Raw genomic sequence first — 16,525 nt, forward strand, 5'->3', positions numbered from 1 at the left:
ACATCCGTTTTCCACTGATCCCCCTGTGGAATATACAGTTTAAGGTCCACACACTCAGCAGCGGTGGCGGTAAATTGTGTCCGGACTCATTTTAACGCTACTGCCACCTCGCTGGTGGTACCCACTATCCAACCTGCGGCAGGCGAATGTATTTTTTGTAGCCCGTTGCGCGTTTTTCAAATAAAACAAAATATTTTTAAAAAAGTAAAAATTATTACCTAACCTCAATTTTTAATCTTTTTAGTAATCAATAAAATATGAGAAAACAAGTACAATATTTACGATGTATGTCCTACACGACGTATATAATTGTATACCTACTATGGGTAACAAAATTAGATTATTGAAATTATTCGTACTTTCATATTTGGTGGCCCGCTCAAAGATAATAATTGTTAGGAAGTGGTTGGGCATCACTGATACAAACTGACAACTGTATACAGATAAATATAGATAATTATGTATTGCATAATAGAAGGCTTTATGGATTTACTCCTTTACAATATAAATATAGAATTATAATTTATACCATACTATAATAATAATAAATAATTATAATTATAATATATTAAAGAGGCCATACTGATACTATGGTATTATGGTCGGACCGCGAGTCTCCGTCACCCCCTCCACTAATCATCATTTGTCACGCTACATGCACTCGCCCGCAGTTCGATTCCGCCAATACTGCAATACCGATTATAATCGTTTATTTATAACATTCTTATCAACAGGCTCCACGCTCGGCTCGGTGGCTCGGTAGCTTGCTCGCTTAGTGCACTAACACAGTGCCACAGTCGGCATCGACCGCAGTTAGAGATATCCTTCTACAGGTAGTGGATGGTCTTTATTGTCTTTATTGTTCTATACCGTTCATTGTGTATAAGTAATTATTTTTATATAAAAAACCAAGTTTATTGTTTATTGCTATAGTGTGTTTATATGTGTCAAGCTACTTACTTTCGAAGCCCGTTTTCCACGTGTCCGTATTTCGTGCACTGACGTTGATGGCCGACACAGCCATCACCGGACGGGGTCGACGACGCGATTTCGACCGCCGCAGCCCACACGATACCGATCGTCGCAGCCGACACGATACGGATCGCCGCAGTCGACACAATACCGATCGCCGCAGCCGACCCGACACCGATCGTCGCAGCCGACACGACACCGACCTCCGCGAACTGTCTTCGAACTACGACATCCGCATACGTGAGTATTGATCTTAATAGACTAAGCACAGTGGATAGGCATAAAGGGTAATCGAGAGTCGCAGTCGACCGCCTCAGCATTTTTGATAGTTAAGATTATAATATTTAGTAGTAATTGTATAGTATTTTAGTATTTACTGCAACAGTTAAATAATGATGAGACAGTAATCAAGAAGACTTTACACGGACATTTGTTGTCTACGTCTTACAAGTGCGTAACATAGGAAATTTTGCGCTCAGCAGATCGTGTTTAGTTTCGTTAGTTCAAAAAAAGCCCATGAGACGACGCTCTAGATAAAATCTGACCTTTAAATTTCTTAAGAAGTTAATTCACTCTAATTTTTAAACTTACGAAGCTAAACGTGGTCTGCTAAGCTTAAATTTTAGGATGTTATCCACTTGTAAGACGGAGACAACAAATGTCCGTATAACGTTTTCTAATCAAGTTTTTGGTGAGTAGGTAGAATATTAGACTAGACAAAGTTAGACCTCTAAAAAATTTCAAATTTGCCACGCTCACGCTACGCAGTATTCACTATGCTGACATTGTTACGGGAAGTTTCGGTTTTGGGGTCAATTGCTACCTTGTGCTGTTTCAATTTTTCGAAATTTTTTTTTTAATAAAACTATTATATTCTTGTAAATGTAAATATGTGTGTACAATGGCTTCTCCCTCGGAACCAGCAGCTTCTCCTTTTTTGTTTCAAGGAGATTTGCTGTCTTTGTGAAACACACGTTATACATGGTAATTTAGGCTTGCTTTCTTTCCTATGTAATCTAGTGAAGCGATAAGAATTTTGAAAAAAGAATAGAAATTTTCGTAGTATTGAGATAGACTTTTCAACATGTTTGATTTTATCCTCGATTTTATCCCAGCTAAACATAGATACCCTATTAACTTTAGAATGAAAGAAAAAGAAAAAGAAAAATATAAAATATATACTCGTTTCTTATCGATTTGTAGTTTAAATTAACTGGATTTAGTCCTAACTAGTTTTCACAAAATATTTATCAATCTCTGTATCTCAATATTGATACATTTATTCCGGTTTGTTTTATACCCTTGCATTGAGGGTTAAAAAATCTAGTATGAAAACGTGGTAAGACGCAAAACAATTTAACAGAATGTAATAATATTATTAAATTATGAAACAAAGGTTATTTTTTATAGGTATAACTTAAAATGTATAAGTGTAACAATACGTCATAGCACATTATGCAGTACCTAACAATATTATTGATGTGTGTTGGCTCTTTGGAATAAAATAACAGTAAATACTAAATACCATTGTAAATACTAAATTAATATTTAAATAGGAATACCTATTCCCATTTAAGAATGTGTACATTTATATACTTATAAATAAATATAGGTACTTAACTAATTGGCTGAGAGAAAATAATATAAAACAAATATTAGGGAGTAATATTATGTTATTTAGGTATATATAAATAATTCCATGGAATATAATCTATAATAAACAGTATAAATAAATATTGTTGGGTTATTTTTAAACATTCATTCAAATGTTGACTTATGATGTTTTTTTTGTTATTTATTTCTTTATTTTATCTACTAATTTATATTGTAAATACTAAATTACTAAATAAAATGTACTATACATTTTAGATTCTGAGCGGAGGGATGAATATATTGACTTTACAATGATGTGTGTTTTTTTTATTTATATTTTTTTTATGTCTATCATCACGTTATGAGACAATAAAAGTGCTTCGATTTTCTCTAACAGCATATTTTCTAGTAGGAAAGTGAATCTAGTTGGTATTTTGGGTGGAAGTCAAAAGTAAAAAAATTCCCAATATATTTTGACTCGTGTTAAACTATTTATAGGCGTATAATATTTTCGATTATTATTCGTAAACATATGTCGATAAAAAATTTTTCGCTTGATCAAAAAACCTGAAAATATAATATAAGGTTCCTAGTTGTTATTATTGAAAATTAAAAAAAAAAGTTGATCGTAAATCCACAATATATTTTTTATGAGTGTTTGAATTGAGAATTTGACAAAATTCATAAAAATCACGAAAAATTGCAAATTATATTGAGTGAAAACTTCATAAAAAATTTTTTTTTTTATATTCAAGATTTTAAGTTTTAATACAGGATTCCTTATAAGTTTGTATACCTTAATCAAAAAAAAAAAAATTCTACTGGAAAGTCAAATTAAATTTTTATGAGCGTTTGAAGTAGAAGTGTTAACAACATTTGATATTCTCTCCATTTCTTATGTAGGTAGCGATTTTCTTATTTTGTTGTAATTAAAAAAACAATAACTGCTGCAGATACTTGAAATGTGCACCATTTGTTTGTATTCTCTATTCATATACTTGACAAAATATAAAAATATTTTGACTCGTTATGAGCTGTTTACGGATATTTTCTATTTTAATGTTTTTTTTTTTCTATAAATGTCAATACAATTTTGTTGGGTCAAAAAGCTTGAAAATGAAATACAAGGCTCCTGATTTAATATATTTACAATATCACTTGAAAAATATTAAAAATACATTTGCACGATTTTTTTTTAAGCATTTAAAGTTCAAATGTTGACAAAATCATATCATTCAACATTTACAAATAATTTTATAAATACAATTTTTTTTAATCTTTAACTTTTATAGCTAAGGGTTATTAAAAAACTGGTTTTTTTTTAGTTTCTTATGTTCAAATGTGCACAAAATTACATATTAAATATCCCAGAATAATAATTTATGTTATTTTGAATTAAAAGTTTCTGTGGGTACTTGAAACTTTTAGAGTATCCACTATTAAAGCAAGTGCTAAAGAGAAATATGGATGATGAAAATGGCGGATGAGCATGCTTAAAAAATCACCCTGTATATGTTTAGTCTATGTTCCAAATTTAATTATTTATGCAATCTATGACACTAATTTTTAGATAGTGAACATAACAATAATTCCACTTCAAAACCTGACATTCTTCAAAGAAGTGGATGCTACCAATATCGTCGAAGTTATAATCAAAAGGTTTCATTCAAACCATACAACTATGGTGATAAAACTATTTGTAAAAACTGGGGTAATGAAACCGGCTTCGTTCAAAATCAGTTGGATGTTGAATTTTCAAAACATAATGGATCATCCAGAAATAATATTCATCAAAGGTATTTAAGTATTTTTTTTTTAAATTGTATTATAATAAGACAATCCTAGCTTTTGTAGGCTATCTATATCTACAGATATTTACAGAGTTGGTAATTTTTGACAATTTTAACATGATAATATAAATTAATAATATAACACTATTAATGATACCCAAGGTTGATTTGACATTAAGAGGATTCGATACCGTCATTTTCTGTTTTTGTCGAACACACGCGTGACATAGTAATTTAGACGTGTTTTTTGCCAAACATACTAATTGATCTAATGAAGCGATAATAAATCTGAAAACAGATTTGAATTTGTCGTTAAGTCTACTTAAAATCGACTTTCCCACATTTTTGATATTGACCCCCAAATTCCTAAAAATGTCATATTAAAAAAGAGCATTTAAAAATTTTTGTATTTCAATTTTCGGAGAAGTTAAAATCAAAAAATCATAAATGTAGGAAAGTCGATTTCAAGTAGACTTGACGAAAAATTCAAATCTGTTTTTAGAATTCTTATCGCTTCATTAGATCAATTGGTAATCATATTTGGCAAAAAACACGTCTAAATTACTATGTCACGCGTGTGTTAGACAAAAACAGAAAATGACGGTATCGAATCCCCTTAAACCTAAATATGTGTAAGTATAGTAGAATAATTATACTATATATATATATATAGATTATAGATCATATATAATTTGTAAATAAAATTAGGCGTACCTATAATTTAATAATACTGACAATACTGTAATAATTAACTAATAAGATTTTGTATATGGCCACGTTTGAGACGTCTTTGAACTTGTGGAAGTGACTGGAATAGCGACGTTGGCTAATTATAACTGTTGTGCTTTTTGAAGCGTTTATTTGAATTTTTCTACTTTTACACAATTTTGAAAGTATATTAAGGGTGATCTTGTAGGTTGTTTGTTATCGCTTCAAGATCACGGAATTCGCTATAAATTGTTTCATCTGTGAAAAGGATAATGTTGGTACGTGGTGATTGTGGTATTTTAGGTATGAAAATATCGAATAAGACAGGTTTGAGGTACACCAGCAGAGATGGGCTGTAGGTCGGAAATAGTCATTATTTTGACCGAGAATTGTCTGTTATATGAATAGGAGTTAATAATATTAAATAAATATTTTGGTGTATTGAAGAATTTTAATTTGTGTAAAAGACGTTCGTGACCATACTTTGTCGAACGCTGTAGATACGTCGATAAATACAACACTGGTATGGTTGTGATTTTCAAATTAAGTACTGATATGTTTCGTTATATGAAAAATCTGTTCTACTGTCAAGTGGTTAGATCGAAAATTCGAAACCCAATTTGGAATTTCGGGATGAGATCTGCTCTAAACAAATAGTTTTGTAGTCTAGTCTCTAGATTCTACTGTGTATAACTTTTTCGAATATTTTTGATAAGGAGGTTAATAAACTTTTATCGGTCTATAGTTATCAAGATTTGTTTTGTCCTTTCCTAGTTTTTGATAAGAATGACTGTTGCTATCTTCCAATTGAGTGGGAAGTGTCCAAGGTGCAGCAAAAACTTAAATAATGAGATCTTAAAGACGAGTTCTAAGTTTTTTAAACATGGGGTTGGTAATGTGGTTGTGACCCTAAGATTTTTATTAAGTTTTTTTTATAGTCAGCTTAATTTCATTTAGTGTAACATAACTCATACGTTCTTTGACCGATTGATAAATTAATTGATTTAATGGACCTGTCGTTTATGTTTTATATCAATTATTTGATTGCCCGGATTGGTAGAAAATGAGCTGTGTAACATTTCCAAAAAAAAAACGTTACAATTGTCTACTTCGGATATCAATAGTTGATTTGGTGCACGGAGAGGGGGGAAATATGTTTATTTCTTGGTTCAATAGTCTAGTCTTGGTCGCCTTCCATAAATTTGAATCACCTGGGTGTATACCTATTTGACAAATAGTTGTTATAGGTGACGACGCTGTAGTTTTGTAGGGCCGTTTTCACGTCTTTAGTAAGTTAATGACTTTTTATTTGCTGTATTTATTTTGTTTTGCCAAATAGTGATATGGTGTTTGATTTGAATTAAGGAAGATATACTCATATATTGTGGTAAAAGCCGATGTTCTCTGTATTGTGTGTTGCATGGGCTTAGGGTACGCTTCGCGATTTCCGCAATGACTGTAAATTCGAACATTTTATCAGCTACTACTTGGGTCGTTAGTATAATTTTTGGTATTATTAAATTTGAGCTTACTTGATTAGAGAATATATTCCAGATAAGTTAACATTTAATTAACGAATTGTTGGACTGATAAGATTGTGAAGACGAATTGTAATTTTTACTGGTATGTGGTCATGTGGTCAGAGTTTAATTTTATTAATAAAAAAACTAAGATATCTGGTAGTCTATTAATGTCCGTAGGAAAGTAGGTACTCATTTAGTGCAGATATTGTGTAAGGTGTGTTAGCAATAAAAGTTTGAAGTATGACACTGTTCGGGTTGTTGACACCACAGCCCCAATTAGCGTGTTTAGAGCTTAGGTCTCCGGCAATTATAATTAAATTGTGTAGGATCAATAATTTATCGTAATCAGCGATATGCATTCTACATTTCTACGATTGGGTGGTTGATAAGCACTTACGACCATATAATTGGTCTATCATGGCAAATTTACGCTCAGAAGATCGCGTGTGGCTTCGTTCGTTTAAAAATTAGATTGAATCGACATATAATGAAATTTGATGTTAAGAACATTATCTGTGTTTGTATGTTAGTTTTTACAATAGTTCAATTTTTAAGTGAGTCATGATCATTTTTAATTTACGCTATATGATGGTATATTCATAATTTTCTAAAAAATTGAAAACCAACATTCATACTCAGATAATGTTCTTACCATCATGTTTCAGAATAGGATGATTCACTCTAATTTTTAAACTAACCAAGCTATAAGTGATAAATCGCGGAGAAAAAGCCCACCAAAAAAGATTCAAATATTCATACTATAGTGTGTTATAAGTTATACATTTATAATATATAATTATAAATTGTTTGTATTGAGTAATTAGGTAGTTAATGATATATAGAACCTTTACAGTAAAAAAACATCAGTCTTATGTACATATTATGTACACTAGCTGATCCCGTGCATTTCGTTGCACGTTGAAAATACCAAATTTATACATGAGACTCGTTTGTTATAATGCGAGCAATATATTATCAGGTAGGATATTATATTATATTATGTCATACTATTATTGTCGTACCCCACGTTAGGTAAATACTTAACATGAATAATATTTTTTATTTTGACTGTGGATACGCCAAAAGACTATAAGTGCAACTCAACCATCTTAACAAGCAATTTGTGAAAATTCGATAGTTATTAGTTATTTTTTACCAATAACTAATATAACACTATTGATTATAAATACTAATGAGTATCTATAGATACTCCGATAAAATTAATTGTTTTTTTTTTCCGCTAAACTAATTAATTATAATAATTGTTTATTATTCCGTCGATACCGACCTGCCTAGAAGCATTTGTGGTTATCGAGTTTGATTGTTATTTATTTTCAGTCAGCGACTATTTCTTACTAAAAAAAAGGTATAAGTATACAATTTACACGTTTATTTTAATTAATCAAAACTAATTATTTATTAACTTATTCGGACTACGAGATTTATGCCTAAAACCTCTTCTGTGATGTCCTCTTTGATTTAAAAAAAACTGCATTACGATTGAATAAGTATTTTGAGAGTTTATCCCGAACAAAAGAAAGCGATTTCATTTTATATAGTTTACCTAGTATCTGTATAGATTACTGTACATTTATACAAAAATTACACAACTATAAAAATAAATTATAATTCAATACAAAACAGTAGGTAGTACCTATAATATTAGTTAGTTGCTCAAGTTTAGTACAAGGGGAATGGATACATACCAATAGATCACCTGTCAATAAATAAAATTTTTATTACTCAATTATTGATAATCATTTTTACATTTAATTTAATTTAATTTATATAGTTCAGTATTTACTACTTACCGATATAGGTTGTATATATTAACCAGTCAAAAAAAAGTACAGATAAATGGTAAATTTCCAGTTCTTAAAAATATGAATAACCTACTTCATTCGTGTACACTTGAATGCTTTTTCGAATTATAACAACGAAATATTTTTAAAATGATACAATTGTATGGTACTCCCTTGGTCTTTTATCTCCGTGCGCTTTTTTCCCTGGTGTGTTTATTTTTTTAGTCTTCTTTTCGCCTACCATACGTGATCTGCCGTGTGTAAATTTGCTATGTTACGCACTTGTAAGACGGAGACAACAAATGCCAATGTAACATCCTTTTAACAAAACTGCTCCGGCTTCCAGACACTCGAACGGTTAGAGGCATTTCTTGTTAAATAATTATATTGAAACTAAGGCTTTGTATTTGGACGCTTCCCTCCGCAAATTTGAGTGGTACTGGACACGTCCTAGATTCCTAAGACTGGCGTAGCCCATAGCACGAACTTGTGTGACTCAGTTTACACGATGTATTTTGTAGCCGGGGAATTTAATTCTTTCGGTGATTTGATAAGTGAGTTTCAGTTATTCAAGCCATATCTATATTGTGGTGATTAAGAAATGTTAATAAATTATTTCTATTATTATTAAGTTAGTATAATTTGCACACCCTCTATAGCTAACTGGATGCTTTTGTCGTAGTTGACACATTTCAGAGAAGTGTCTTTGTCCTTAACACATGGGTGAAATGTTGGTCACTGGCGCATTTAAAATTTAGCACATTTAGGTAGGAGATGCCACTATTTTTTGTGTGCGAGAAGCGTTCACATCGTGGAATACGTTTTGTAAGTTTCCTAGATTCAACTAGGATGACACAATATTAAAGTCTAAATAATAAACATTCTTTGGTTGATTTAGATGGTAAGACAGCAACAAAAGGTATATGTCATTTAGATCGATTTTGCAACGTGTGACGGAGGTTACACCGAAATCCAAATCTGTTAACTTTTTAAATATGGACTCCTCAGAGAGTAGTTCTTCCGATGGAAACTGGTAGGTGTGGTATTCAATTTCTGATTCGTCAAATATTTTCGTAACAAATCTATAGACATCGATTGATGACTAATTTATTTTTCAAGCATTTTTGTTTAGGTGATCAAAAATTCTTCAGTAATCGTTTGTCCTAGTGTGTTATGAAAGTTTTCGAAATCTTTTATATTGTGTGCATATATATAGGTGGTATATTTTTAATAACCTCAGTGTTGTTGAACTTTATCGTCACTTTGAGTTACTAAGCTCATATTATCATCGTTATCGTCTTCGCATAAGTTTGATAGAGGTAAGTAACGATAGCCATTAGCCACCACTTCAAGGGATTATGCAGATTGCTTATTACGTAATAATATGTGTCACCGGCAGAGACGGCGGTTAATGACCTTTCGCGACGGCCACTGATAACCAACTGATTTAAGTATTAAAGTATTCAATGTATTGCCATTAATAGGCAAGAGCATAGCTAAAAATGTTATCAGGGGGGGGGGGCTCAACTAAGTGTATTTTAAAATGTTAACTCCTATTAACAATTTTTTTTAAACATAAATATATTTGTTAGCTACAGATGGGGTGAAAATTCTCCTTTGCCTACACTCTTGTCAATAAGTATTTATAAAAAAAAAATTACGCATCTTTATTATAATTGAATGTTATATATTTTTCTGACAGGAATGGTAGCCGTGGTGGTCTTAGCAACTTAAAAAACTCATCTTACGCCGTAAAAGAAAGTATAACTGGTTGGTATTCAATAATTGTAAGTTCTAATTTTTAATATACCCATTGTACAATGTGTTTAAATAATAGTTATTCTGGTTTTTAAGGTGACAAATGCTGAAGAATTTGATGAAGCATTGGACAAAATTAAAATCCATATCTCACCAGTATTATTTTATCCATACAATGTACCTATGCTATTTTAATATTAATTACTCTTTCTAATATAAGTTTTCATACAATACTTGTAAAACAGTTTAATACTCAATATTTATATTTTCATTTTCTAGAAACAATCTTCTGATAACTCATTAAGATTTCTTGTTGATGATTATAAAGTTGCTATAGCATTGCACAATACTAGCCGTAAGATATTACAAAGAGATGATCAAAAAGTAAGTTTAAATTGCTCAGTTGTAGGTGTGTGATTGAGCTTTAGAAATATATTTTAATATACAACATTTGTATATAGCTAACTATAAAGGTCCTACCATATTTACCTAAACGAAGTCTTATATCATTCACACCAATATCCAGAGAAGCAAGAGAGAAAATGATGAAGGCCATGGTGATTCGTTACAATTCTAGTACCAAGATTTTGGATTTATCTCAATTTTATGCTTGTCCACGTATGTAAAAGTTTATTTTATGTTAACTGTTAAGTTAATTGTTGTAAAAAAAAAGTTTATTTTTGTTTTAGTGTTTACCAATGATCAACTTTTTGTACCATTAAATCGACCAGCCGTTCTTTTGGCAGCACTCAATATGGCTGCCCAATATACCAAGCATGACTTGTATTGTTTGAATCTTGCCAACAATTGCATATATTTAGGTGAAGGGCTTATATGGATACGTAGATTGTTCCCTGAATTGAAAGTGTTAGATTTAGCTGGTAACAAAGTAATGTATTCTATATTTTTTGCTTTTATTGGACCAATATGCTAAAATAATGTTTGTTGCAGTTGTCTGATTTAAATGAACTAAGGAGTCTCTTTGGTTATACAATTGATGTGCTCAATTTGTCCAGAAATCCAGTATGCAATTCAATGGACAAAGAGTGTTACAGACGGTGAGCAAATATAAATGACACAATTCTTTTGTTTTTTACAATACACTCAATTTTTTTTGTTTTTATATTTTTTAAAAGTGTATAATACATTCTATTTTAATATTTTTTATTGCCTTAAATTTATTGTTTGGTAAAACTATTATTGATTGATTTGTGAAAATCAACTTATAATATGAATGAAATCCTTGTTTAAAAATATTTTTTACCACATTTATACACAATTGTTGATGTGCATTAACTCAATGTGAATTAAGATAAACTAAAATAATTCTTGTGTGATAAACAGAATTCAATTTTTTAAATCAAATTATCTCTGTTGCATCATCATTCACTTGTGGGTGACACTTGATAAATCCTAAAATACCTTTCCGTTGTATACTCTAAGCCAATGACTAATATCCAAAATAGTAGTTGTCCAGCACTCTTAACTTAAAAGTATGATTGCATATTTCACTGTTTTACGTCTTCTTCTTTCTAGACCTTATGATGATATGATGATATTAATAGGTACCTCAGAAATGTCCTACAACCTCACTACCATAATTATATTTACACCCTGGCACTAAAGTTGTATCTAAAGGTAATATGTCAAACGAATACAAAAAAGTTCAACACAATTTGTTTGGAAACGATTATTACAAAAAATAATTTTTTTAATTTTAAAAAATGATAACTTAAAAAAAAAGAATTAGATAACTGTTTTATTGTTGTGGTTTATTTTGTCCCATTTATACCTGTTTGTCATACAAATAATATGTTATTATTGTTACAGGGATGTACAAAAATTATTTCCTATGTTAATCAAGTTGGTAAGTTCAAAATTGATGTCATTTTATCTTATTACACTTCTTATACGTTAAAAACTATTAGATAGATGATTCAATAGATCTAGCTTTACAATATTATGACAATTTTTGTCATTTAAGAATAATATAATTATGGTAAACATATCTTACTTTGTTTAAAATTCAAAATATTATCTGAACATGAGCTTTTTTTAGTACCTATATAGTATTTGACTTTTAGTGACTTGGTCATCTAAAAATAACAATTGAAAGTATTTATGGATTATTTATAAATCGACTTATATACTGGCCTAGATAAACTTCTCCTCTTCAATTTGTATAATAAGTGTTCATACTATAATGTCACTCATTAAGTTATATTATTGAAAATACCAAACTATGTTTCAGTGTTTCACTAAAAGACACATTTATAATTAGCTTGTAAATTGGTGTTATTGATGTGCACTGTGCAGACTCAGATAATTATTTTTTTTACACAATCACTCAACTAATGATCATTTACTACGCAGTATGCACTCATTTTATTTGACCAGACATGGCAAATATGCCGCAGACATAGAAAATTGTCTATCTTGAACTCCTTAAAAATGGTCGGTATTGATATCTCTTAAAACATTTAGATTAATTTTAAGAGGACACCACACTGGCATTTGTTGTCTCTATCTTACAAACTTACAAAATGGCAAATTGTACGTTTACAATTATTATTATAATAATAATTATAATATATTTTACTCTGTAATTTCTAAAACTAGAGAGAATTTACCTCTTCTAAAAATATGAAATTTAAAGGCAAGAATATCACCTAGGGCATCTCAGAGAATTTTATTGATATTATTATGTATAAGTAAGTTATGACCTTTTATATACTGTACAATTGTACATTTTTTGTTTACCTTTAAATTACCATAACTTAGAAATAATAATATCAATAAAATCCTCAGAGATGCCCTAGATAACATTTTTGCTTTTAAATTTTATAAATGTAAATTCGCTCTAAATTTAGAAATTACAGAGTTAAATGTATTATTGTGAACTTAGAATATGCCATGTTGTAAGCTTGTAAGGTGAGGTGGAGACTGCAAATGCTTGTATGGTGTCTTCTTAAGCGATTGCCTATTGATACTATGAACCTATTCAAACCAAACTTTGGAAATGCAATAATAGTTCAAAAGTTGATAGCAATTATACATTTTATAAATTTAATTTAATTCCTGATAAATTTCAAAAGCAGCAGGAAAAACAAACAAAAAACTAAAGAAATACTAATTTTTTATGGAAAACCTATTTTCAAATAAACCGGTTTTGGTTTTTGATGTAGCTTAAAAAAAAATACCCTAGATACGTGAAATTTTTACTGAGTGTTTATATTTGCATTTTCTATACACCATAAAATTTTCAAAATATCTTGACTTGTGTTAAACTATAATAGGCTTATGTAATTTTCGACTATAATTTTTTGTTAGTAAAATTTTTTTAATTAATAGAAGGGAATAAGGAATAGTGAATTTCCATTTCAAAAAAAAAAAAAAACATGACGTGGTATAAGAGGTCTCATTCTGTAGTGTTTTAAGTTTAGCATTCGTTTAATTGCATTTCTATCTGGTAATTTATCAAGAACTTTAAAAAAAAAAACTGTATTGGATTATTATTATTATTTTTTGGACTTCAAAAATAAGACAAAAAATGTATTGAATTATTGCGTATTCTGACCTTAAGTTTATAGAACAATATAGATTGGACTAACATTGTTGGAGTAAACATTATCTGAACCTTCTGAATAGGACCAAAATTCTGCTAACCAATTATTTACATAAGAGTTAAAATCTCTGAAAAAAAAAATTTTGAATTACAACAAAATAACTATAATCTAATTTTGTCAACATTTAAGCTTAGGATAATATCTAAAAAAAAAATATTGTGTGTATATTTTTTTTAGATTTTTGGTACCAGTATGAATTATTTGTGAAGAACTAATTAAATTATTAACTACCAATTAATTTAATATCTTCAAGTTCGTTAAATTTTTCATTTAGTTCAAGTTACCTACTTCAACAGATAGACTTAATTTATGTCAAACTAAAATGTTTACATAGTATAATATATAGACAAAAATAAATTGGAATATTATAATATCAAGGTATTACTTTCTGAAAAATAAAAATTATAAATGTTTTCTGAATTTATTAAAATAATAAGATAAGTTAAGATATTTAAAAAAAAAAAATTGGCTTAGACACAAATTATTAACATAGTCTCCTATTTATCAATATGCTAAATACAATTGCCAATTTATATTTTAAAAACCAAATAAAGGTTAATAAAGATTCAGTTGAAAAAAAGAAATGAATCTGTAAAAAAAGAACACCGGTGTACAAATTTCATAATGTTATTTACATTTAATTTGGGTTAGAAGATTTCTTAGAAGTTATGATGTAATATTATTCCTTTTTACAGGATAACTTAAATTTACCTTCTTTGGCCAATGTTAGTCCTAAGTGGAAAATGCCAGTCAACCTGGGAAATAGTTACCCAATACTACAGTATAGCTGTAACTTAATACAATCAAATCCATTAATGACTTTAGTAGAATTATTCCTAAAAAAATTCTATGAACAGTATGACGATAAAATATCAAGGCAAATGGTATTGGAAGTATATCATGAAAATGCCACATTTTCACTGTCCAGTTGTTTACTAAAAAACTGGTATGTATTTGAAAATCCTATTTCATAAGATCTTCATGACTAATAATTTAATTGTCTATATCATTATGAATTTTAGTAACCCTGGTAATCTGGCGGATTACACGCCAAATAGTCAAAATTTGTTGATATCCGGCCTGAACAAAAATAAAAATAGTTTTGTACACAAGGGTAAAGCAAATATAATAAGCATTTTTGAAAAGTTACCCAAAACCAAACACGACTTTGGTTCGTTCATAATTGATGTACCATTTGCAAGTGTAAGTCTTTAAGTTTTTATTTTAATTTAATTTTAAAACTATTTTTATTTTCCAAAGTCTACAATAATTCAAGTTATAGTGAACGGTGTGTTTGCGGAGGAATTTAATGAAAACCACAATTATCAAGTATTTCGATCATTTAGTAGAATATTCTGTTTAGTGCCAGCTGTAAATGGTTGGATTATTTTAAGTGACATGATGTTTGTAACATTAGTCACCTCCGAGTTGGCGGCAGTAAGTAAATGGTTTTGGTCTTATTTTTTTAACAAGGTTTATTATAAATGTGTATTTTTAGGAATCAACAAAGCGATTCTATATTTTTGAGCCAACGATAGCAAATAATACATATAATAGAGACAGTTTACAAACAAAAATAGAGGATACATTGCCTGACGTATTGTCGACTTTAGGTTTCAAGACAACCATACCCAACTGTTCACCATCGACATCTTTTTTGTCTAAACAACTCTCTCCGTTTTCATCGCCTAAGAATGCACAGCAAACATCAGATTGTCAAACTGATTTTCAGACATCTATCATACAGAACTTGCAATCATCTCACCAACAACAGACAGCACCAACAGTTGGTATCCTATTTAACTCTCAACAGTTAAATGCATCATGTCCCATGTCCAATCCTAAATTATCATTTCCTATACCCAACACAAAACTAATAGAGTCACAAAATTCTACAACATCAACCAAAATGCATTTAAATTCCACCAAAAATCATATTGGCAATTCTAATAACGAATTGTTAATGATTAAGAGGTTTTCAAATGAGTCAGGAATGAACAATAAATGGTCAAAAAAGTAAGATACATGTATTATATTCATTAATTGGTATTTATTAAAATATTGTTGGACTACCTATGAAAATGCATTTGGTTTTGTTTATCCACTTTCCTATGAACATTTAACTAAAATAAATTTTATCAAATTCCATTTTGTAAAAACATTAAGAAGGTCTATTGTACTATAAATAATTTTTTTTAAAATTTTTTTTCTAGGTGCTTAGTCGAAAATAATTGGGATTTCGCCAAAGCTACATTGTGCTATTTACAACTAAAATCTAATATTCCTCCAATAGCATATAAACACTAATGAAGATTAAATTATTATTTTATGTGTTATATTGTATAAAGAAGAAGTTTAAATATATTTGTTGATCTTTTTAGTTTTAATTATTATAATTACTTATTGTACTTTTAGTATTTTACCTGCACATTCAAAAATCTTTTACATCTAGCACCTACCCACCTATTTCATGTATTAGTAGCTTGCTTTAAAAATGTTACTACATACTAAGTTAATAACCTGTATTATTTTATATTTAAAGTTTAGAAATATTATATATAATAAATTCTGAACTAACAAACTGCCATGGTTAAAGTATGATAAATAATTAATATTTGCATCTTTGCATGAGCAACTTAAAAAATATTCTAGTGGGGACTACAGGTGTTGCTGAAAGGAAGAGGATGAGGTGTACTTTTTGAAGTTAGCTTGAGTACCATTGAATGTTTTATAATTTTAATGTATTATTTAAA

General features: G+C 29.4%; 1 protein-coding gene across 3 annotated transcripts; it reads left to right on the forward strand.

The window, feature by feature from the left end:
- The first annotated feature begins 758 nt into the window (after positions 1-758).
- Positions 759-16,122, forward strand: LOC111037566 (nuclear RNA export factor 1-like). Of its 3 annotated transcripts, none has more exons than XM_022320215.1 (14): positions 759-1,212; positions 4,136-4,361; positions 10,091-10,175; positions 10,243-10,323; positions 10,426-10,530; positions 10,608-10,764; positions 10,836-11,035; positions 11,098-11,204; positions 11,977-12,013; positions 14,468-14,718; positions 14,795-14,975; positions 15,033-15,209; positions 15,271-15,788; positions 15,986-16,122. In XM_022320215.1, exons 1-14 carry the CDS (start codon positions 1,008-1,010, stop codon positions 16,077-16,079), a joined length of 2,424 nt encoding a protein of 807 aa, XP_022175907.1. In that variant the 5' UTR covers positions 759-1,007; the 3' UTR covers positions 16,080-16,122. The 3 variants fall into 3 exon arrangements, with proteins under 3 accessions (XP_022175907.1, XP_022175908.1, XP_022175909.1); XM_022320216.1 differs by having other exon boundaries at positions 15,271-15,558; positions 15,986-16,075; XM_022320217.1 differs by having other exon boundaries at positions 909-1,212; positions 4,140-4,361; positions 15,986-16,079.
- Positions 16,123-16,525: the final 403 nt, after the last annotated feature.

Source organism: Myzus persicae, unplaced genomic scaffold (genome assembly GCF_001856785.1).
Source record: "Myzus persicae strain clone G006 unplaced genomic scaffold, MPER_G0061.0, whole genome shotgun sequence".
NCBI lineage: Eukaryota > Metazoa > Arthropoda > Insecta > Hemiptera > Aphididae > Myzus > Myzus persicae.